Genomic DNA, 23708 nt, shown 5'->3' with positions numbered 1-23708 from the left:
GAGATGAGTTCAGTGAAACAAATGACATGAAGAAGATGACATCTGTTTATTGTACACCAACACACACACACACACATATATATATATATATATATATATATATATAATGCAAGCAGACAATAAAAAATCAGTTTATTAGCAGCCATTACTGATTATCTTACAATTGAGTAAATCAATATCCAAGCACAGATTTTATTTAAAGATTGTGAAATGAGAATCTGACTGTACCAGACCTAGCAATTCCTTGGTGCTAGTTAAAAGCTCTAAGTGACAACCAGTCAGCATGATTCCATGCTGACTTCCTAGTTTCCATAGCAACGTACAATATCCTATAAAGCAGTGTGGGAAGTATGAGAATTAGACAATGAAGTCATTTAAAAAAAGACTTGGATGCTAATTATCTTGTGGCAGCAACTTCGTTGTTTTGCAAAGGTTAAACATTATATATGCAATTATCCATACAGTATAAGATCAAAACATATATCTATTCTGAACCCCCATAAAAACAGTAGTTTTCTGCCTGTGGCCAAAGCAGACATTTAATGGGTTAATAGACTCTAATGGTGAAAAACAGTCATCAAACATGTTCTTCCTCTAAGAAGAGACATGATCTAAAAATATACATTTCGCACCCAGTTATTATCTCACCCTCCTCTGCACAAGGTTACTATCCATATATTGTATCTGCACTTGACAGAATGATGCCCTAACTCCTAAGTTGTCACTTTTAACTTCTTATCCATATCATTCAATATACTTTCACTTAAATTTATAAATATGCGTGCAAATTGGTTTAATCAGTGTTCTAATGGAAAATTCCTCACATTCTCCTACGTCCAATAATCCTTTTCGAAACAAATGAGCAGCAGTTCCCTCATAACAATCACTAGGAAAGTGCACTTCCATTTTGGGTAAAAAACATAAAGGCAGCCAATCAAATAAAACATTTTCAAGTCATGTAATTACTAGCAATTTAGTGAAACGCTAGCTGTTGGACCTGGATTTCTATAAAAGGCTGAGTTATTTACATGATCCCATTTATTTCTCTCGCTTTCTCTTTGACAGCACACGAGATTTTTGTCTCGCGAACAAGCTACCTATTATTTAAAGGATAGTGATTAGTTTTCATTTTCAGGATAACTTTTAATTGATTTTGTTTTCCCTTTTGAAATGCACTATTTTCCTAATCTGCATCCCTTGAATTTTGCCCGTTTGAGGAATAGAGACCTTTGGATTGTACAGAGATTGGATGGAAGACGGAGCTCGGTGATCTGGCAATGCATCTTGTGCACTGTTGGGGATAGGAGATAGAGTTGCGCATCATCGGGGCAGCTATTGGTCGATCCAACTCAGCTCGCTGTCCGTGGTGCTGAAGCGGAAGCTGAGCCTCGGCAGGGTTCACTGGCAGCACACGGTGCAGTGAGCAGACAGGGCTGGATAGTGGGCGCTGTGAGACCAGAGCTTGCTGCTCCGGAAGGAAGGGGTAGAGAAGAGGGGGGTATAGGATTGTGCACACTGCTCGCACCCGGTGCGCGCCCCCATCTGCATCTGCCAGCCTCTCTGTGTGAGTGTCTGAATGAACAATACTGAGACACTAGGACCACATCACCGTCAACTGCATCCAACCATTCTTTTTAATTCAGAAGCCAGGGCAACCATCATTTTTAACTACTCTACCAGCCCTGAGATTTTTTTTTATTCGGATTTCCAATGAATTCAGAAGTATGCAGCTGATTTAAATCACCAGAAAGATAACAACACTATAAAGGACGTGTTTTTTGGATGCTCTAATTTTTTCTTGGAAATGCAAAAGATTATGCATATTTCTGTCTTCTTGCTTCCCGTTCTTTGGGGACTGATTATTGGAGTATATTCGAATAGCATACAAATAGGTAAGCGTCTTTGTTCACCTGAAATGCAGCTTTACGTGAAACATTCTACATTTTCCAATTTACTAAATATGGTATAGAACATATCATTAATGTCACACTAGATAAAAGTAATCGGAATAGGAAAAGAGAGTAATCATCTAATTTGCGTCGTATTCTTTATTTTGATCAAAGCTTCAGAGGTAGTTGCTATGCAATATCGCCAATACCAGATCAATCAATATTAGAGGAACCCGATTTGCATAACCACTCTATATAACATCAATACGATTGCAGTTTTTGTGGCACTGACCTCTATTTAATACACATGTCTTGTTCTATTACAGGCCAACCGTCTAAAATAACGTTATTCTGTGCCATTTCTTTCCAGGAGGGTTATTTCCAAGGGGTGCAGATCAGGAATACAGTGCATTTCGGGTAGGGATGGTTCTCTATTCCAATTCAGAATTTAGGCTGTCGCCCCATATCGACAATCTGGAGGTAGCTAACAGTTTCGCCGTCACAAATGCTTGTGAGTAATGATTATTATTATTATTATTATTATTATTAATATTATTATTATTATTATTTTATCGCTGGTGATATGAAATACAGTTTAAGCTGATAATGAGGATGTTGATTTTACACTATACCTGTTTCAAATACACAGTGAGCTTTCAGACCTATATCTGTGAATGTTCACTGTGCAGTTCACACACTCACCTACCTTCCCACTGCAAGTTTGTCCTGCAATGCTTTTTACGCCACCCTGGCAACCAATGGTCTTGCTTCATTGCCATGGAGCAAAACCAAAGGGACCTGTTACTGCATCATTGCATTCCACTACATTGAATCATATAGAACTAGGTGCCTTCCTAAATCAACTGGGGCCGATATGTATATTTTTCTTACTTGTTGAAGCAACATTTTGTTAAATATCTCCTTACATGTATTCTAAAAGGCAACGACTAGTGTGTATGTGGTTAACTGTGCAAGGTAAACTCCACAGTATATACAGTATTGTGTTCTAGTTATAATGCAGGTGAAATAACCACCCGTACGGGATTATGGTTTGTATTTAAATATGACCAGATGCAGAATGATGATCAGCCATTTTACCCAGAGTAATATCTCAATGCTATACACATCCTCCAATTAGAATTTTTTTTTTACTCCGGATATTCGAATGTCAAATATGACAAGTGCTATTTAGGAAGCAGAGAAACTTCGAACGTTCGAATAATATAATGTGCATAAATAATCATAAAAATACCATCTTGTTATTGCAGCCTCCTGTAGTTTCAGCACATAAACTGTTCTATTTATAGATGCCTATGTAAAGCGACTGATTGATTGCCTCTCTAGATAATCCCATTGATTAACAATACAAAATAAATAAATTTCCCTAAATTGCATAGCATATTATATAAATGTGTATAGACTTCCTTTTGACAGTTCATGTTTTGGGTATGCCAGTTATCGATTAATGGAATCAATTCCACCCTCAGCTATCACCTTAGAAGACACATAATTGCACTGGTAACTGTGTGAGTTACAGTATAACATAGTGGATGTTACTTTTAATGATAAAATACTAATATTTATTTGGAAATCTATACAAAGCTTTCATATTGTTGACGACTAGCTTACTTTACTATTTGTACAATTACGTGTAAGTAGCACAATTATGTAATTTTGTATGTTACACAAAATATGCATAACCATTATGAAGGCCACCCTGGTATGCAATAGCTTTTCTATGCTATTTACTATCCAGTATGCTATGCCCTAGCTTCCAGATGGAATAAAAACATTATCAATAAGCAAAATACCGTATTGGACCTGGAAATCAATTGCCTGCCATTAAGGATCCAATAGTGGGCAGAGCATCCAAACCCTGATTCAGAAGCAGAGCTTATGTACAGGATACTGTAATATGTGGGGACACCAGACTACACAGTAAATAAGGTTGCGCTAATTTGTGTACTGTTACGGTATATTACAAATTGCATTCTAGAAAATACACAGATTGATTTTTCAGTGATTTATATATATATGGGGTTTCACACTCGGCTTAACTTAAGTTAGCATTGTTAACTATGTTCGTGCATATAAGGGAGACCTTTCTTGCCGAAGGGTGGAAGAGATTTTGCTATTTTAAACTGCTTTCCAGCTCTGCAGGGATCACTGCATCATGACATTATGACAAGGGGCTGCTGATTCATGCAGAAAACTCACAACCTCCCAGTACCAGCAAGCAGTACAGGTCCAGTAACACTGCAGTTATCTCAAGGGAGGAGGCCTGTGTAGCTGTGTGACCCATCGCCTGGGAACCTTTGTCCCTGTCCCCTTACTGTTGACCATTCCAGCTGTCATTTTTATCGTTTGATGGAAACTGTTGAACATAACTGTGCACTTTATAATCCCGATTCTCATACACGAAACCTACACTTATTTCAATAACCTTATTATTACCCAGCCTATAGTTTACTGTAGTCATCTGTAACTAGTCATAATGAGTGTGTTCACATAAGATACAGAACAGAGCCCTCTACATGCTCCACATATATATGCACAGAGCTTGGCATTCCCCCCATACATCCCAGCACGCAGCCGCACTCAGCCGGAAATGAAGGTTTCTCACTGTCCGGAGTCAGCTTTTGCTCTGTGTGATTTCCGTTCAGCATGATGCAGATCTTGGCTCTTCTGCATGTTCTCTCCCTCTGTCCTATGTTGTCTCTGCTTGTGGCGCTGCCCTAGATATGTTGCAGTGTATGAACCACAAGGATACATCAACAAGGACTGATTGACCAGTTGTGAACAATGTGTAAACAATAGCAGTGTAATTAAAGCAACAACTACAGATTGTCACGTGTGGGTCTATACGTAAATCTGAGAATTCATTTTATAGTATTTAAAATTTTAGCATAATAACCATTTCTGAAACTGCATGATTGTGAGGGTCATGCTTTCTGGAGAATCCCTGTGTTTTAGGTGGATATCCATCCAAATTTACAAGTTATGGGCAGTTTTTCTGGATGCCGTTTTTAGCTGTTTGGTAGAAATAATCTGAAATTTACTTGGAACAATGTATTGAATACTGCTACTATTTTCCATGGCCTTTAAATGCAGCAGCATAGTGGTAGGTTAATTGGCTTCTGACAAAATGGACCCAAGTGTGTGTGTGTGTTAGGAAATTAAGATTGTAAACTACATATTCCTTGTGCAGTGCTGCGTAAGATGATGACACCATATAAACGAATTATTATTTAAATAATTACATTCCTTATTCATTTTAAAATCTTGTTAAATATGAATTTTAGTAATACAGTGTATGACCGTGTCTAAAAGAAAATTATGATCAATATTCATTATTGTTTATGTACATCTACCCATGATTAATCTACAATTTATGTCACTTGCTTATTTATATTGTTTTGTTATGATGCATTTGTTTAGTATGTAAGTTCATATATATACTAAAGGACAGACATGCATGTGAATATTTTGATGTAGCTCCGTACTAGGTGCACTTCTAAGGAAATGTTTTACAAATATTGTATCAAACCGTAGTCAGATGTTTTTTTAATCTATGTAGTGTTTGCTTACTGTTTACTTATTTCTCATATAAAAAGAGTAATAATCCTTATTGATTTGAAATTTGTGTACAGTTTAGTATAGCTATATACAATTTAAATGAATGATTACTTTATGTCTGTTTTCAGTTATTCATATTTTTTACTGTTTTTTAATCTTCAATTTAAAGCTAATGTAGAGCTTTGTGGTGTTAAACATGTTTTTGTTTTTTTAAATGCATGTCAGTCTGTGTTCATATAATATTTATCTATGAATTATTATTTATTTTACTAACTATATTATTAACTACGTTATTTCAACCAATCACAAGTTAATGAACTTCTGCATGCATAAATACGTCACATAATAGCAGTGTACAGAGTGCCCATACATGTAGTTTCTCCTGGGTGAGTGGTATGTACAAGACACATGCGCAGAGGTTGGTCTCCCTAATTGTGAGCCTAATGTGCATAAGTTCCCAGCCAGTAAGGAGTGATCCACTGCTAAACATTAATAAACATTTTAATGTTGTTTTTGTAGAATTTGATTTATTAAGAGAGATGTCATAATGGGATGTTAAATATGTAAAATGCTTTATTCTGTCAAAACAGTTCATCCATATTTAAAGCAGAAATCAACCCCATTTATAGTTTTGGGTGAAGTTTAATGAGTTATTAGGTAAAAAAAAATTGTAGTGAAGCACCGATCACTAAATTCACCCAGGTCCCATGATAGCTGTAATGTTTCCACGTCGCACTTCTTCTTATATTTTATTTTATCTTAGAAAAACACTATTACAGCTCCCGCACATAATAATTGTAAGTATACTGAGAAATAGCGTTCCCTATAAAACACAACTTATATATTCATTCTACTGACTATTTATACAAACACATTCGTTAAGAAAACACGTTGGGTAAATCTTCTAAATCGTAATGATGGGGAATTTTCATCCTGAGCCATCTATGTGGACTAAAAAAAAAAAAAAAAGAAATGAAATTAAAACGATAATAAAGTCTTTCCTGTGTTTTCCATTTTTTTGCTACCCGTGTTGGCACAAGTCTGCCAAGCTTTGTTTTACTTATTCCTTCAGTAAATCACTTCCTTACTGGTTCTAAATCTATAAAATGGACATGTACTGAAGTATGTGAACTATGGGAAGTGACAGTTCCATTTTAGCTTAGAGGGGAGGGGTCTTTATTTGTTACTGTCACCACTTAATTATTTACTTGGACTAATTTGATTTCGACCATCTTTCTTATACTTCATTCTTCTCTCACCTTATACCTAAATAGTAATACTGTTATTATTAATAATATACATGTTTACTGTAGGGTTTTATAATATATTTGTATTTTCCTGTTTCATATATAATTCCTAAAGTAAATTAGAAAAATACACAAGTACACAAAAGATAACATTAACTGTAGACACATTAAATCTTCCCCAAAATGCATACTTTAGGAGGAAACTGCCCATTTCATGCATGCTATGCCCCTTTGGAGGCCTGTGATTTGGGACTCTCCTGCCAAAAATCAGGACGGTTAGGAGGTATGATATTACACACATGAAAACCTGAGTATTATTTTTATGGTACGTTTGATTTTAGAATTGGATTGGTTGCTATGGGCTACATCACATTTTCTGTGCCCTAATTTTTCTAAATATCTCTGAGTGTATCTAAAATAAATGTGTTTTTCTTTCTATAATGATGATGACATATGAACTACCCTTTAAGAGCCTATTTATTAAGCATTTATTCAATTTATTCCATTCCACACCTGATTCATGCTAGAATACATGACTGTTTGAACACTAAAGCTGGATTGTAAACCAAAAAATGACTGACTGCTTTACACGCTTTCCTGTTTTTATCTGATTTAGAATAAATACATTTTAAGTGACAGCACAATGTAAAGATTGTTATACTGTAATGGTACGGTTGCAATCTGGGGTGTAACATTCCATCGAGTGCCCCCTAGCAAATTATGTACAAGTGCAGAACAACAAAGGTTGCTAACAAATGTATATATAATGGTTATATAATGTCATATATTCTCAGCTCTTCTCTTTGTATGTATGGAAAAGTTTATTTATATAGTGCTACAGAGTACAGAGAACTGTCCATTTTTACAAGACTAAAAGTTGGGACTTATATTTAATAAACAGATAAATGGTACACAAGAAAAGTTATCCCAATTTTGGAAGATAGAGAGTTTGATCATCCAGCCAATGTCCTCCCTTCAAATTTACATTTTTATTAGTAAATGTTACAAGACAACTTTTCACATTGTATTGATTTGTAATGTAAGTGAGAATGAGAGAATATATTGGCATAACCTAATGACCTACTAATTACATTAGAGAGTGAGAACGTTGTATGTCTCCCCTTCGAGCAACATTGTTTTGTTGTTGGCAAAAACTAATTTTGACAACCCGGTTTTTTAAAATGAACATTGTTTGTTGAAGTTTCATTGGAAATTCTGAAGGATTGTCTGTTACCATGAACACTAGGATATGCTTCATTGATGGAAGTGTATGAAACTCCATACATTCTGTTTGTTGTGATTCAGCTGAATTTTGGCTTAAAATTCATGGCTACATTTTTGTTTTTTAAAATCTACAAGTGGGTCAGTAATTCATGATTCTCACTCCCGAGTTTTCCTTCCAGGCTTCATGCCAATAATTTACTATTGTGTGACTCAGCAAGCAGTGGTGCCTAGAGCTCAATTGCTCCCATGCTGACATATTGCAGTGCAGAGGCGAAGCAACACTTTCAGAGCGTAATTGCTCCCTTGTGACAAGGGAGGAGCACTGGCCTTCACTTCAGTGTATCAGCATGGGAGCAGTCGAACTCTATTAACGTTAGCGGTTTTAGCGCCTATCTAACAACATTGTAACTTACGGTTAGGAAAAGTAAATTGTTGTTATGACTTCTCAATGAAAATATTGCTTTAATAAGACCATACTTGACAACTCTCCCTGAATGTCAGGGAGACTTCCTGAAATAGGGGTGATCTCCCTCACTCCCTGAAGAGTCTGGCATTCTCCCTGATGCTGAGCCAGTACAAGACGTGGTTGGTTTCGCCATCTGTGGCATGATGACACAGTTCAGAAATTGTCCTATGTCCATGTATTGATGCCTATGGAGGTGGCCATTTTCATGGAGACCAAGATTTAATCAAAGACTGACAGGTAAGACAACATGACTTCAGTAATGGAGACAGAAATGTAAAAGACACTTCAGTCTCTAGAGATTCATTAGCTGCTTTTCTTTAACGCATAGTTGCCTACTCTCACAGAATGTCCAGAAGACTCCCCCATTTCTGGGAGACCTCCTGGGCTCCCGGGAAAGCAGGGCAACCTCCCTGTTCTCGCCCCTGCAATAGATAAGTGGTGGGGCTTAATGATGCAAATATCATGTAATCTTAGCCCCGCCACCTGCAGTAATTGGGTAAAATTGTGACAATCATTTAGGGGGCGGTGCCAAAATGATATGATTTGTCAAGCCCCGCCCCTGCACACCCACCTCCCCCGGGATCTCCCTGAAGCCAACCAGGAAAAGTTGGCAAGTATGAATAAGACAGATTGCAATGACTGACTAGTGAGTAGTACTGTACTACTACTACTACTACTAGTACAGCAAAAGTGTTTACAGTGTTTTGTGGCAGTGTGTGTTTTACATCAGTTGATATGAAAATGGTCTGGTTGTGTATTTTTACAGCTTAATAGTTGATGGTGCTAATGACAAGTGCAGAAACTCATGTCAGGGTGTGGCACAATAAAATACAGGTAGAGTTGCTTGGATATTTGTACACTTTGGGCGTTAAACACCTATGTATCTAATGAAACGTGTAGAAACAATGGGTTTTGGATTTATTCAAGTGTTGAATGACAATATGGGCAATTTTTTTTTTTTAAGAACTACATAAATCTAGCAGACTCCAATAAATTGTGAGTCAACACAAGGCTAACTATGGCTAGTTACCAACTGGCAGTATGATTGCATTGATAGGCGGTGGCAACCAGGGCTAGCACCTGTTCTCAGGGAGGAGGCCAATCATGGACACTACTTTGAGCTCAATGCTTTTGCAGTGAATGCAAGTAAATAGAGCATGTAGGGCCTGATTCATTAAGGTACGTAAATGCTGATTTACGATTTCATGGGCAGAACGGGGAGGGGAATGGGGTATGCATGTATTCAATTTACAGTAAGGACGTGCCAAGCTCGAGTGCTTGCAGCTGCTCCTGATTCAAGTTTTGTGATTCCCTATGGTATGTGTTTTCTCTTGTGTCACTTCCACCAGTTACAGGTCAGGTGTAAGTGCCGATGGATAGTGCTAGAACATGTGTTAGCAATCAAGAGCAAATGTAAAAATTGCATTTTATGTTCAGTAGTAACATCCTGATATATATATATTTTATGGGGGTATGAACATTTTTTTTTTTTTTTAAATGTTTTTTCATTAATGACTATATTCTTAACAGGTGACAGCCATTGAATACATTCTTTTTCTGTGTGTTCTGATGAAACTTTATATTGCACACATGTACATATGTATTGTACATATCCAGCAGTGTGTTATGTCTGTCTCAATATGACAAGCGCCGTATAAGCAGCACCTGTAGACAATAAGAGACTTTTCTACAGATCCGCTTCTAGGTTGTATGTGGACATGTGTGCAGAGGCACCGAGTGGGAGGGAGACACTGGACTGGTCTGCCTGGGCCCCACACAGTCAGGCAATTATTAATTTTATTTTTTTTAAATGATTTTTAAATAATTTTTCACCAGCGGTTGGCGTGACTACCCACATTTTTTTTGAGGGGGGGAGCGAGCTGCTTCCAGTCCTCGGACAGTGATGTCACACACCGTCCCAGCAGCCTGAAGAGGAAGTAGGAGAAGTTCCAGCTCTGCACCAGCTCCGCTTAGGTAAGTACGCTGGGCTGGGTGAGGCTTATGATGTGTCTAGGGGGAATATGATATGTCTGGGGGGGTTTGTAATGTTACTGTGGGGGGGACGTGTTAAATGTTATGTTTTATTGTACTGTATGTATTACATACTTACCTACTTTTGAAGGCAGCTGTCCAAGAGGGGGTCCGTCGAAGGGGCGTGGCCACGCATGGTGTGCCGTTAGGCTCCGCCCATGTCAATCGTATGCAATTTCGGCCAATCGCAGCAGGGGGCGGGGCCACAATGCCGCATTTAGTCCCTCCCCCACCCATCTTTAACAGCGGAGACAGCTGGATCCGGAATTTTTGCCTGCTCTCGGGAGTCTGGGAGAACTCACAAAAATTCGGGAGTCTCCTAGACATTCCGGGAGAGTAGGCAACTATAATGTATTATATACTGCATGCTAAAAATTTAGAGGCTCTCAAAAACCTATATATATATATATATATATATATATATATATATATATATATATAAATATATATATATATATATATATATATATATATATATATATATATTATAGGTCAATCATAATTTTTTGTATTGTGAGACACGGGGAGATTCAATTAGAAGCGTGGCGTCTCAGGAATGTCCACGAGACACCGTGCTGCGAAGATTTTTACTGTAATTGCTGGCAATGTTCGTGTGCCACATCACCGGCAATTCAATCTCCCCTCTAGTGTTACTTTATAAATTAATTAGTTTAGAGTTATCCTTATTTAATTTATATTCAAGGGTTTTTGAATGCCTCTTAATTTTTATTGTGTATTTGTCTCTATGGGGTTGCAGAGCATTTCTATACAGTTACAATTGTGTTTCATTATCGACTAAACATAATGTATAGATATATGTAATTATTTTTATCACACATATTTTTCTTGTTATCTAATTATATACTGCGTGACCTGTGTTATATACTATGTTCGCTAATTATTTTCCATATTTCATGTACCTATACATTTTCCAAACAGGCCCCAACATTCCAGGATCCATACAAGAATCCAGTACCAGGTTGTGAAAGCTGCAATAAGTAGGTGAGAGTAATACCATTTTAATACATAATGGGGGGAATTCAATTGTCGGCAATGTGGCGCGCTGACATCGCATTGCACACATTGCTGGCAATTACGGTAGAAATTTCTGGCAAAATCTCCACTGTGAAGTGGCTCACGGATGTTCCGGAGACATTACGCGGCTAATTGAATTCTCCCCATAATGTCATGTGTAAAGAGGCGGAGCAAAATTACATGTTAGCCACGGCCCCATCTCTGTGTATCCATGTCGCCACACATCGCTTCTCCTACTATGTGTGGAGGGGGGCCCATAAAGTTGTTGTACCAGGGCCCCAAATTTCTCTTGGCGCCCCTACATGTGTATGCCAGTATTGTGCATTAAAAAAATGCACAATCTGTTCTCTTCAGCTGCCTTAATGAATCAGGCCTGCAATGTCCAAATAACGCCGCCATGCAGCCACATGTACAAGTGGGTATGGGGTCATTGGAACCAATAGATTTTATTGCCTTATCTAATTACATGCTTTTATTAGTTTTAAAACATGATAGTAAAAGTAAATTTGTTAACACCAGTGGATAAAGGGCCTATAGAGGATGTGAAATAAAAAATAGGAAAATCAAACAATGTCGCTGAATTGCTCAGAAAGCTATGTTCAAAATACATAGCACTTGTTGCGCCGCACAAAACACCTTGGTTTTGCACCAGTGATGATTCCTCGGCGAACAGGAGACAGTATTGCATACCCGAAATGTCCCTAATTTTGGAGAGAGGCAGAAAAATCTTAAAATGCCTGTGCAAATGTGCAAGTGTCACATCAAAGACCACCCCCATACCACTAAAAAACTGCCAATTCTTTTTTTATTTTCTGTAAATTACTGCTTGGTTTAGCCTCATGATAATGATTTGTACGTGTGAAGTTTTTTATGATTTTTTTTTTTTATGATATGATATGATATATTATTCCTCGTAGTGTCTAGAAATGTGCTTGTGCAAGTGGAAATTGCGAAGTATATCCCTTTAAATTTATAAGACTGCCTACTATGATCTGGTGCAAAATTCAAGTCCTTTTGCGGAGTAAGTGGCCATGTGCATTGCGCATAGCAAGAAATGCCCCTCAAAATACATGCTCTCCACAATTTTTATTAGCTTAATAATCTTGCTCCAAAAACGCCACAATCTGCAATCTCATTTTTGCATTGCTCCACAAAAGCAGGTATACTGATGCATCTGCTCTGTAAGGAGTTACCTCACTCTGACCAACTCCTTTCCTTGCCTGTGCAAACATCTGCTCCTCTGCAAACTCCTACATGTAGCTCCATGAAACATGGTGCACTTGTGCAAACCAAGATCCAAGGCCGGAAAGCTTGTTTTGAACTACATAAATTACCTTTTCAGTGTGCACAGAAGTCAAGTGGCCATGCTACTGATGTCACAAGTCACAAAAAGCATCCACAGATGTTTTCCCATAGAACAATCTAGGAAACACGAGTGACATTGAAACTAAAATCTTTTTACAGGACTATATCTATCTTACATTGGTTATTGCTTGCTAAATGACTTCTTTATGTTTCATGCACTGTGATTGGCCTGATTCTACAGCGGGTGTAAATTATTCTGCAAATTTTGGGTGAATCTGTGCTGATTAATAAATTGCATAAATTCATTCTAATTTCACAACTGGTTGAATTGATTTGCCCATCACTGCTAACCTTAACACTTTCTTTATTTGCTTTGTGTGCAGGACAGAAATTGGGAAAATACTACTTGTTTTTATGTTCTGTCCTTGGATAAAGACATTTGCTGTGGCCCTTAGAGATCCACTCTACTCCCTCCACCTCCCCACTCCCTTCCAGCCTCCTTTCTTAAACAATTGTCTAATAGGAAAGTAAAGTATTTCCAACTGCAATATAAAAGGTGAGGGCTCATGTTGTGGTGGGGTTAGAGATTTTAGGACACACAAATAGGAGAAGGTCTTATCAAGAGACAATAAGAACACTGATCATACACTGAATATGCTTTTATCTGTAACATGCACTGTCACAGAGTGTCAAAATTTCTTTGTAAATCTATATATACGTGTCTTTTAGTTAGGTAAGTTTTATAAATGGGGTTAGTGTGTTGTTAGGTGTTTTCTATCAATGGTTTTTTTTCAGTGTTCAAATCAGTCTTTAATCTACCCAGACATGCCCTGGCTTAGTCTATGCCTCCATTCATTAATCACTCAACAATAAGTTTTATTATAAAGGGCTCACTTAGATGGACCTACATGTTTTTGGCGTAATGTGCATTTCTGTACTGCCCATATGGATCAAAAAATGCACATGTATTTGTCCGTATATAGGTTTTTGTGTATTATTGACTTGCAGCCCATTATGTCTGAAGAGAGGGGGTGAGCAAACATATGTTGAGCACAGTATGGGTGTGTTTATGCATCTTCAGCATCATTAGATGTAGATACATTCACAAATATGCCTTTTACAAGGCGTATTTCTTGCTAGCACTGGAGGGCTAGTGCAATTATATGTAATTATGATAACTATAAGCAGCACTATATAGCCACTTCTGATTGGCTGATTGTGTATTTACCCCTTCAGAAGGCAACTGCAGCAGTGAATAATTTTGGTCCTATTGGAGGGCGGAGCTGGGTGGATTGAGGATTTTGCATTCGTAAATTGGTCAAGTGGATGTAATTGTGCACAATTAAATGTGATTCAAGGCTGCATATTCTGCAGATAGTAAATGACCTTTGCATAAGGTTATTGGTACGACCAGCTATGTCTATGGCGCTTTATAGCAGATAAATACTGGCTGTGTTGGAGACTTTGTCTGTAGGATTAGCATAACAAGCCAAAATGAGAAGGATAAGATATTGCCTTGATAACCAAATTTTGTGAGAGTGAATTTCATATATGTCCAACGTAAATGGCGATACGTTCCGTATTTTGCGTAAAATCACTCTGTGCATGACTGTACGGCAGTGAATGCAAGTACATCCAATTAATCTTCAAACACAAAGGATAAAGGAATGGTGGTGATGTCTGGTATAAATAAATAAATAAGTAAAGTAGAATTCATAGCTGCTTACTCTCCTTGAATGAAAAAGAGGATCCTGAACTAGAAAGAAACCTTCCAGACCCCCAAGAGAGCAAGCAAATCTCCTGGAAGCGCTTACTTGCTGAAGATGGGCGGAGCCATGGCATGAAACATCATGAAGCCCATCCCACCCGAGTAAACAGTGGTATAATGATGCAATTATGGCAGTATACTCCCGACACATGGGGCCTGATTTTGAGTTAGGAGCAAAGCAAAGAAAAGGAGGAAATTTGCACCTGGACAAACCATGTTACAATGCCAGGGGTACAAATTGACTTATTTTTTGCACAAAAGATAAATACTGGCTGTTTTTTCATGTAGCACACAAACACTTGATAGCTTTATTTTTACACTGAAATTAAAGTTGATCTATGGCATGCCCTACCCCAACTATAAATCTGTCCCTACATTTTAAATCTACCTCCCCCTCCAATGCAACATGGTTTTGCCCAGGTGCAAATTTGCTCCTTTTCTTTGCTTTGCTCCTAACTCAAAATCAGGCCCATGGTGTGTACTGAGGGGGGAGGGGGTTATAATATGTATATAGCGCAATTAGTGGCGCTATATAAATAAATAATGATGATTGTCCCACCTAATTTTCAGACCAGACTGTGTCATGAAGTCCTGCCCACCTCATCATTTCCTCTTTTGCCTCTAGGTCTCCTTGATATTGGTCATTTCTTCTTGAATAAAATCAAATTACTTCAGCTGACAGTAAATGTAACATACAATGCTTTCCATGGCCATTTTATTCAGTGACAATATTGCTATTGTCTAAGATGAAATTTCATGATTAAGTATGACAAGTACAATGTGGCAGTTACCACACAACATATATAAATGCAAATAAGTGCAGAAAATGTTTTGTGAGCACACTGCAAATAGTTCATTTTAAAAACAAGTGCTGTAGTAAAAGTGTTACTGTGCTCATTCATAAATAAAATGCACACATTAACTATTATCTATCTCTTTATTGCACCTGGATGTTCTGGCTGGAAATTTAACCAAGTATTTCTACAATCTAAAATTCTCTTTAAAGTAATTATATTCAGTATTCAGCTCTACTTCAGCTATGTTGTACCTCTGTATTTTATTGTATTTTACAGTTAATGAAAAATCTTTGATGTGCTTATTATGTTGTAGAGAGTGAACTAACGCGTCTCTTCTTTTATTTCATTAGTATGTAATTCAGTTTCTTAAATCAACGGAAGAGATACCAGAAAAAAAAAAAGGGGAATGTGGGAGTTTGGTGTACATATTTTATTTCACATTTTATACATATTTTAAGTACATGTTCACACTGTATTATTATTGGCACTATATAAATAAATAATAACAATAATAAGCTTTTATAACTAGTATAAAATCTTTCCAATAATTCCCACGCTTGTATTCAATATAGGTGTCTAAGATCTACAGTCAAGTATTGGTTTTTCGATCTTATTTCAGTATCGTAATCTAGATATTATTTTCTGTAACAGTGGAAAGTCTTCTGACTTACAAGCTTAAGCTATCACTGATTTTACAGAGCAAAGCATGTCCCACTAGGTATATAATGTATTCTTTTGAATATTCATATATATTTTTATGGTTAAGTTTAGGGGTATTTTGGTTCTAACTAATTTGGATTGTAGTTGATGGACTGCTGACCTGAGTGCTTGGGTTGTAGGGCATGACCATAAAATATGTGATCGGATGACTAGAGCTCCCTAATACCTACATCACCTATGGGATATTTATGTGGCAATTCTATATACTCTGGCAGGCATAAGATATGTTTTAGTTAGTAAATTGTTTAGTGACTCAATAGTGTGGTACAGTTTGGAAATAACCACATGTCTGAAAATATATTTGCCATATTTCTGTTTTAATTTAGCATTTTAAGTTTCCCGACTTATAAGAAAATTTGTGTTTTGGAAAGATTTTGGGTTGACTACTAAATTGTACCATTTTTGGAGGGTTTGTCAAAAACATCTTAATAAACAAAGGAATGGTTTTAATGTGTTTGGAGAACCTATCAAGGTTTGTAAATTTGAAAGTGAATATTTCTTTTTCGTTACAATTTGTAATTTAATATCAAGGATTAGGTTTTGGAAAGCCAGTATTGAAAATGAGGGGTGTACATTTGCTTGTTTGTTGATAGAGTCCCAAATGTTTAATGTGTATAAGAGAGATACTATATTGGTAAAATTGGGATTAAGATGTTTTGGGAGCCATATTGAGTTTTGCAATTTAGTCTGTGCAACGATTGCTTTTCCCATATGTACCCATGTTTTATCTGTATTTTTAATATAATAATTCAGTGTTGTATTTGGTCTAGATTACAGACATTGTGATGGCTTTCTAAATGTGAGACAGATATTACTGAATATTCTTTCAATCTTTGGACTATTGACAGAGCTAATCTGCTTTTTCCCCTTGCATAGGAATTTCGAAAAAATGGACTTGACTTATGTAAGTTTTCGGGTATAATTACTACCTAAGTATTTTAGAGAAGATTATTGCCATGCTTATTTGTATTCCAATTTGAGAGTGTTAAGGGTTATAGAGGATATATTGAATTTTAATACTTCAATTTTAGGGGTATTTAGTTAATAATACAAAACTTCACTATAAAAATCGAATCATTTTTTTTAAGGCCTGAAGGGAAGATTCAGGATTGATTATTGTTTTTAGGGTATCGTCTGCAGAAATGCATAGTTTTTGTTCCTAGTTTTGAAAGAATAGACCATGTAATCCTGAATTGGTCTAATTAGTGTCGCTCAATGTTCTGGGGTAAGTGCACATACAGTGAACATTCATTATTCCTTTTGATATTAGGAAACTTAATTAATAGAAGACTGTGTTGGAGACTTTGCCTGTAGGATTAGCATAACATGCCAAAATGATAAGGATAAGATATTGCCTTGATAACCAAATTTTGTGAGAGTGGATTTCATATATGTCCAACGTAAATGGCGATACGTTCCGTATTTTGCATGAAATCACTCTGTGCATGACAGGAAACAGACTGTACGGCATTGAATGTAAGTACATCCAATTAATCTTCGAACACAAAGGACACTTACTACAGCCTACGATTTCATGGATGGAGGGGAATGGGCATACACACATAGTCAATGTACAGTAAGGGCGTGCCAAGCTCCAGCACACACAGCAGCGTCTTATTCAAGCTTTCAGCATCTCAAAGGTACAAATTTTTCTGTTGTATCACTTGCACCAGCTACAGGTCAGGTGTGAGTAACGAGTACTAGTGATGACAATCGCACATACATGCTAGAACATCTGTTTGCAATCAGGAGCAACTAGAAATGCATTTTATGTACAATAGACTTTAATAACATTCTGATAAATGTATTTAATTGAAAAAAAAATATGGTTTACTTAATGACTATATTATTAACATGTGATGAGAATTTGTTTTTTTTCTTCTGTGCATTCTGCCGGGATTTTATATTCCACATATGTATGGGCTGTATCCTGCAGTGTACTGCTCTGTACTGTCATAGCAGAGTGTACCTAGACCAATATTCCACAAGAGACGTTTCTTCAGATCCACTTGTAGGTGAATACAGAATTTATGTGCGTTTTGCGTGCCTTGATGAATCAGGCCCTGCATATCAACTAGGTAATATAGGCCATAATGTAGTAGCTATGGTCTCTTGACTATCTTTGTGTCTGTGTTAAGCGGGGCTATTATTCAATCATTCAAACAGATTTTGTTATAGTTTTTTGCTGGATTTCAGTATATTAACAATTTGGGTTTGTATAACTTTGGATAAAATAAGTGGGGGTTATTTCTCTAGTGAATGATTTCTAAAAAGAATTGTAGATCCTCTCTGGTCTAGGAGATTTTTCTATTGGGCGATTGTTTATTTTGGTTGCTTTCATTTTACTTAATTAGAGGGTTGAGAGAGGATAGAGTGTGCTGGTCTGCTAGGGTAAGTTTTATAGATCTTATAATTAATGACTTTGTCCTTGTGTGGGTTGATATTATTTAGATGATTTAATGCCACATAGTAATTTGAAAACATTGAGTGGGAATAGATTTTTTTTTATCGCCTGATTTGTTGTATTTATATATAACAAATCAGGGGGTAATATTTTGATAATATGATACATTGGATAATAACTTTGTTTTTTTAGTAGAAATGTTTGTACATGTTTTACTAATTGATCATTCTGCATTTGCTTTCACAGAATATTATAGTCTAGTCTTTTTTTCAAATATGCAGAAATTTGTGTAGCTCTTGTGTATTTTGTTCTGTGTTTGATAATATATATTATTACAATATAGATACAGCTGGTAATTGCCTGATTTCACAAGCTGTGACTAGTTATTATTATTGTTACTATTATTAACATTTATTATACAGCGCCAGCATCTTCCGTAGGATATTACAGTTGAACAGTGCTACATAATATGTAGCGCTATTTATATGAGACTAAGTACTACAGACAGACAGAAAGGTTAGAAGGCCCTGCTCACAAGCTTACAGTCTATAGGACAATAGGAGGTTGATACATAAGGTCAAGTGCTACATATTGCATATTGGTCCAGGCACACTGCAAGGGTTAAAAGTGCTTATTCGGCTATATGATCTAGTCACACAGCAATGTTGGATAGGGGAACAATGTGGGAGATAATGAGTGCATGAATTAAATTTTTGCGGTGTCTTGTATGGGATTTAGATAACAATTCAATGTGGGGAACAAAGGTCAGGTCTAAGTCAAGGATAACACCTAGGAAGCAAGCTTGAGGAGTAGGGTTTATTGTCATGTTGTCAATAGAAATAGAAATATCAGGTAGGTAACTTCTGTTGGCTGGTGAAAATATTATTAGTTCTATTTTTGAAATATTAAGTTGAAGATGGACAAGATGAAATGGCAGAAAGACATTCAATAACTTAGGTGAACACAGATGGTGAGAGATCCAGAGAGGAAAGACAAATTTGGGTGTCATCCACATAGAGATTATACTGAAATACAAAGGAGCTTATTACTTTCCAAGAGAAATGGCAGAGATAAAGAACAGGAAAGGAGAGGAGAGGACCTAGGACTGATAAAGGAAGCGGAGAGGAGGTGGGTCCAGAGAAACTAACACTGAAAGAGTGATAAGGTAGGATGAAAACCAGCATAGAACAGTGTCCTGGAGCCCTAAGGATTGTAGTATTTGTATGAGAAGAGAGGGGTCAACAGTGTCAAATGCAGAGAGGTCCAGGAGAGTTAGAAGTGAGTCTAGATTTAACAGTGATTGAATCATTGACCGCCCTAATCAGTGTAGTCTTTGTATAGTGTTGTGAACGAAATCCTGACTGAAGAGGGTTGAATAGATTGTGTAAGAAAAAGAAGTTTGTGATGAACGTTTAGGCAATAAACACTAAAAAATAAAAAGGTTACAATAAAAATGTTTCCACATATGCTTTCTATTACAAGAGATAGTCAGGGCCAGAGATAGATACAGAGGGCCTGATTCATGAAAACGTCAGCAGTTGGAGGTGTCATTCGAAGACTAATTGCATGCACTTGGCGTTCACAGTCACATAGACCATTTCTGAGCATGCGCAGAGCACTTTTATGTAAAATACAGCACGTAAGGGGTTTAATGTTCCTTAATGAATTAGGCCCTGAATGTTTTTTTTTGTTTAGTTATGTTAGTGTCTTTTGCTTGGAAGTTTTGGTTGATGACATTTGATGGAATATAGATACTACACTGAAGAGTGCCGAAAATGACCCTTGTGTTCACTACAGCTTAATTATGAAACTTTATTAATTAGCATTAGGTACTGTGTGAGTGATTCAGCAGTGTTTTCTAACCATAAAAAGAACCATATGTCTATTCTACGTGCAAAATAATGTAGACTTTTATTATTATACCAATTCATAAAATATGGCTCAGAATATGCAACAGCAAACAGAGTTTCTCATGCCTTTTGCATTATAAATGGGAAACAAAGGTTCAGCTTAGGTAAATGACATGAGTTTATTGATTACTCCTCAACTAACATAGTGTGATATATATTAGTTAGATATTATTTTTTTATGCATGTTCATGATTTTACAATTGCAAAGTATCTGTAAATAATCTTTGCTTCACTTGAAATATAAGCAAAGAACACACTATTTACAGGGCGATCCCTGATCCACATGACACCTGAGGCTGCCCTAATATAGCCTCTCCCATTACACACCAGCCCCATATGGGGTGAATTTTTTTTAAATTTTTTTTTTTAAATAGTGAAAGCAACAATGTATAGCACATAGTAATTTTTGGTTGGGATGCATCCTAAATACACAGCCTTTAATCGGTTCTCTTTCATGGTGATTGTTCAGGGAATTACTCAGTTATCATCCACCTCCACTTGCATCAGCATATCTCCCAAATGTCCCAATTCTGAGAGTATCTAACTCAGAACATTTGTCCTGTTTCCTGGGAATGTTGGAATTCATTCTGATGACACGGTGATTGCATCATTCACTAACAATCTCTACCAATCATTCTATGTATAAATACATTTATGCCATGATTTTCTCCATATTAGCCAGTACCCTCTTTTAAATTATTAAAAACATTTCTTTTTTATATTTTTCTCATTTAAAGTTTATTCAAAAAGTAAAACACAATCCCTACAATGAAAGCATAAATGGTAAAGAAATAAACATATAACATATACCAATATTCTATTACCTTTGCCAAGAAGGTCCATAGTTGGTTTTATGAAAGTAAACATGACAAGGATAAATAGAATAATTAAAAATAAATAAAATTTCCGAACATGGCCTTATCTATGTGGAGTTTGTATGTTCTCCCGTGATTGCGTGGGTTTCCACCGGGTGCTCCGGTTTCCTCCAACACTCCAAAAACATACTAGTAGATTAATAGGCTGCAAACAAATTGACCCTAGTCTGTCTGTCTGTGTGTGTGTTAGGGAATTTAGACTGTAAACCCCATTGGGGCAAGGACTGATGTGAGTGAGTTCTCTGTACAGCGCTGTGGAATTAGTGGCGCTATATACATAAATGTTGTTGATGATGATGATAAATAAAAATGGGATATGGAGAAACAACCAAGCAAAAGGAAAAAAGCAGGAAGAATGGAAATGAAGTAAATCAGATAATAAGGCAAATCTTAAGATGATGTGACCCAATAGGATAATGGATTGCAAATCTGTCTAGCTCAGGTGCCCAGGTCTTGTAATAAAAATCTATCCACGTTGCCATATAAGCTGTAAGTATTCATAAAAATAGTTTTGCCGTATTAAGTCTATGGCTTGTTGAAAGGTAAGTGGCAAAGCCTCAGCAATCAGACAATGAAGAGCATGTAGGATGTGAGTAGCCAGTCTCATCACTTGTTTTCATATTCCAGAATTAGAGGCTCCCAAGGCCTGGGTTTCTAGATTACTGTTCTCTGAGATTACAGAGGAGGTGTAGTCACTCCAGAGATGCTGAAGCTTTGGATAATGCCACCATATATGGAGAATGGTGCCCCCTTGCAGTTTTATATATTTGTTTACTATTTTAATTGTATGGTAAAATGTGTTTCTATTATCTTAACTATATGGGCTAAAACAGCGATGTTCAGAGCAATAGATCTTAAAGCATGATATATGCCCAAATGACAACAATGTGTGGAAGAGATTTGGGAACATTTTCAATGATCTGTAAATATTATATCATCTCAAAATAGGCCAATCTTACAGTCTATATCAGCACTCATCATTTCAGAGATGTTGGTATAAGAGGGAATCATTGCAGAGAGGGGTTCAAGTGCTTGGATAAATATTAAAGGTGATAGAGGGCCTTCCTGCTGAGTATAGTTGCAAACATTAATTGTATTTGCATGTGGCCATTATCAGTCAGATTTAACAAAGCTTTCCCGGAATCCAGTTTTTGTAAACATATCATAAACATGTAGTTGCAGCTGTAATGATTGAAGTCTTTTTTTCTGCATCCTTGGATAATAGAAAAGAAGGAATATTATGTTGCCTTAATTCGTTAGAACAGTAATTCTCGTACGCTCAGATGCTTGTCTGTCACTTAAAAAGCCTACTTTATCTACGTGAATGATACGATTTAAAATGGGCTGAAATTTGTGAGCTAGGGTTTTCATATAGATGTTCATGTCATCATTTATTACAGATATTGGACTGTAATTGATATAGGATGTGAGGTCTTTACCCTCTATGGGGACAACAAATGCGGATTCTTGTAGCATGGTTTCTGGAATATATTTGCCTTCTTGCATAGCATGTTAAAAATCTAGAAATAATGGAATTTAGGATTCTGCAGAGGTTTATAACAGGTATCTGATTTTATTTGGTCCAGGTGAATTGCCCATTTAGCCTTTGCCCAACGCACTTGGGGGCCAATTTACGAAGCTCTGAACCATGCGGAAACTGATTTTTCCGCATGGTTTAGACTTCTTAAATAAAATATTAATTTACTAAAAGCCCAACGCAGGAGATATTGGAGATATTACCTGCATTGGGCAAATTACCGCATTAACCACAGTTTCCATGGGGCAATTCAGACATTTGACAAATTCTCCTCTTTCATTTTTTAAAATTGGAGCAGATATTCCGTGCTGCCCCATATAAGTCTGTTAGCCACAAGTCTAAATTTGACCTCAGCTGCCCGAGTACAGCAGAGATAACAGATACATCACATATGTAAATGTTGGAACTCTATACTCGGAACTATATGCATTAATAATACTGTGTGATAGGTACAACAATAAAGCAGTAATAACATAATCATTTCATTTATATTATTTACAAAGATGGTTCCCAATGGAAACAAAACAAATATAATGTGTATAACAAATACATTTCCATAAAAATATTGTGCAAGCTTATTTGCACTCACCTATTACAACCGGGAATTCCCGTCTGAAAAATCATTGCACCTAGAACATAATATAATAATTTTCAGGCATATTTCTCACCTATACTTGATTATGATAATATTATTATTATCCTTCATGCTTAAAGCACCAATAATTATGCATAGCTGTACATTGGGGGGATCATAATGCAACTTACACAATAAACAATACATATATACATACAATGACATGAATTAGAAAGATAATATTGTCCTGCCCAAATGAGCTTACAATTTAAGAGGTGTGGGGAACAATGGATTCATAAGGGAGCTTATTATCAATTGTAGCTGGTGGTGGGGAAAGTCCATGTGGCTAC

At 36.6% G+C, this 23708-nt stretch overlaps 1 protein-coding gene across 4 annotated transcripts in view; it reads left to right on the top strand.

The window, feature by feature from the left end:
- The first annotated feature begins 1086 nt into the window (after positions 1–1086).
- The window catches only part of GRIA2 (glutamate ionotropic receptor AMPA type subunit 2), a 143628-nt gene continuing 121006 nt past the window's right edge, over positions 1087–23708 (top strand). The window contains exons 1-2 of one of the 4 annotated variants that reach the window (XM_075198247.1): positions 1087–1892; positions 2260–2400. In XM_075198247.1, coding sequence (XP_075054348.1) covers positions 1805–1892; positions 2260–2400 — 229 coding nt within the window. In that variant the 5' untranslated portion in view covers positions 1087–1804. The remainder of the gene's footprint in view (positions 1893–2259; positions 2401–23708) is intronic. The other 3 variants (XM_075198242.1, XM_075198235.1, XM_075198252.1) reach the window with 3 other exon arrangements.

This window comes from Mixophyes fleayi, chromosome 1, assembly GCF_038048845.1.
Source record: "Mixophyes fleayi isolate aMixFle1 chromosome 1, aMixFle1.hap1, whole genome shotgun sequence".
Lineage (NCBI taxonomy): Eukaryota > Metazoa > Chordata > Amphibia > Anura > Limnodynastidae > Mixophyes > Mixophyes fleayi.
This window is presented reverse-complemented; position numbering and strand designations above follow the sequence as displayed.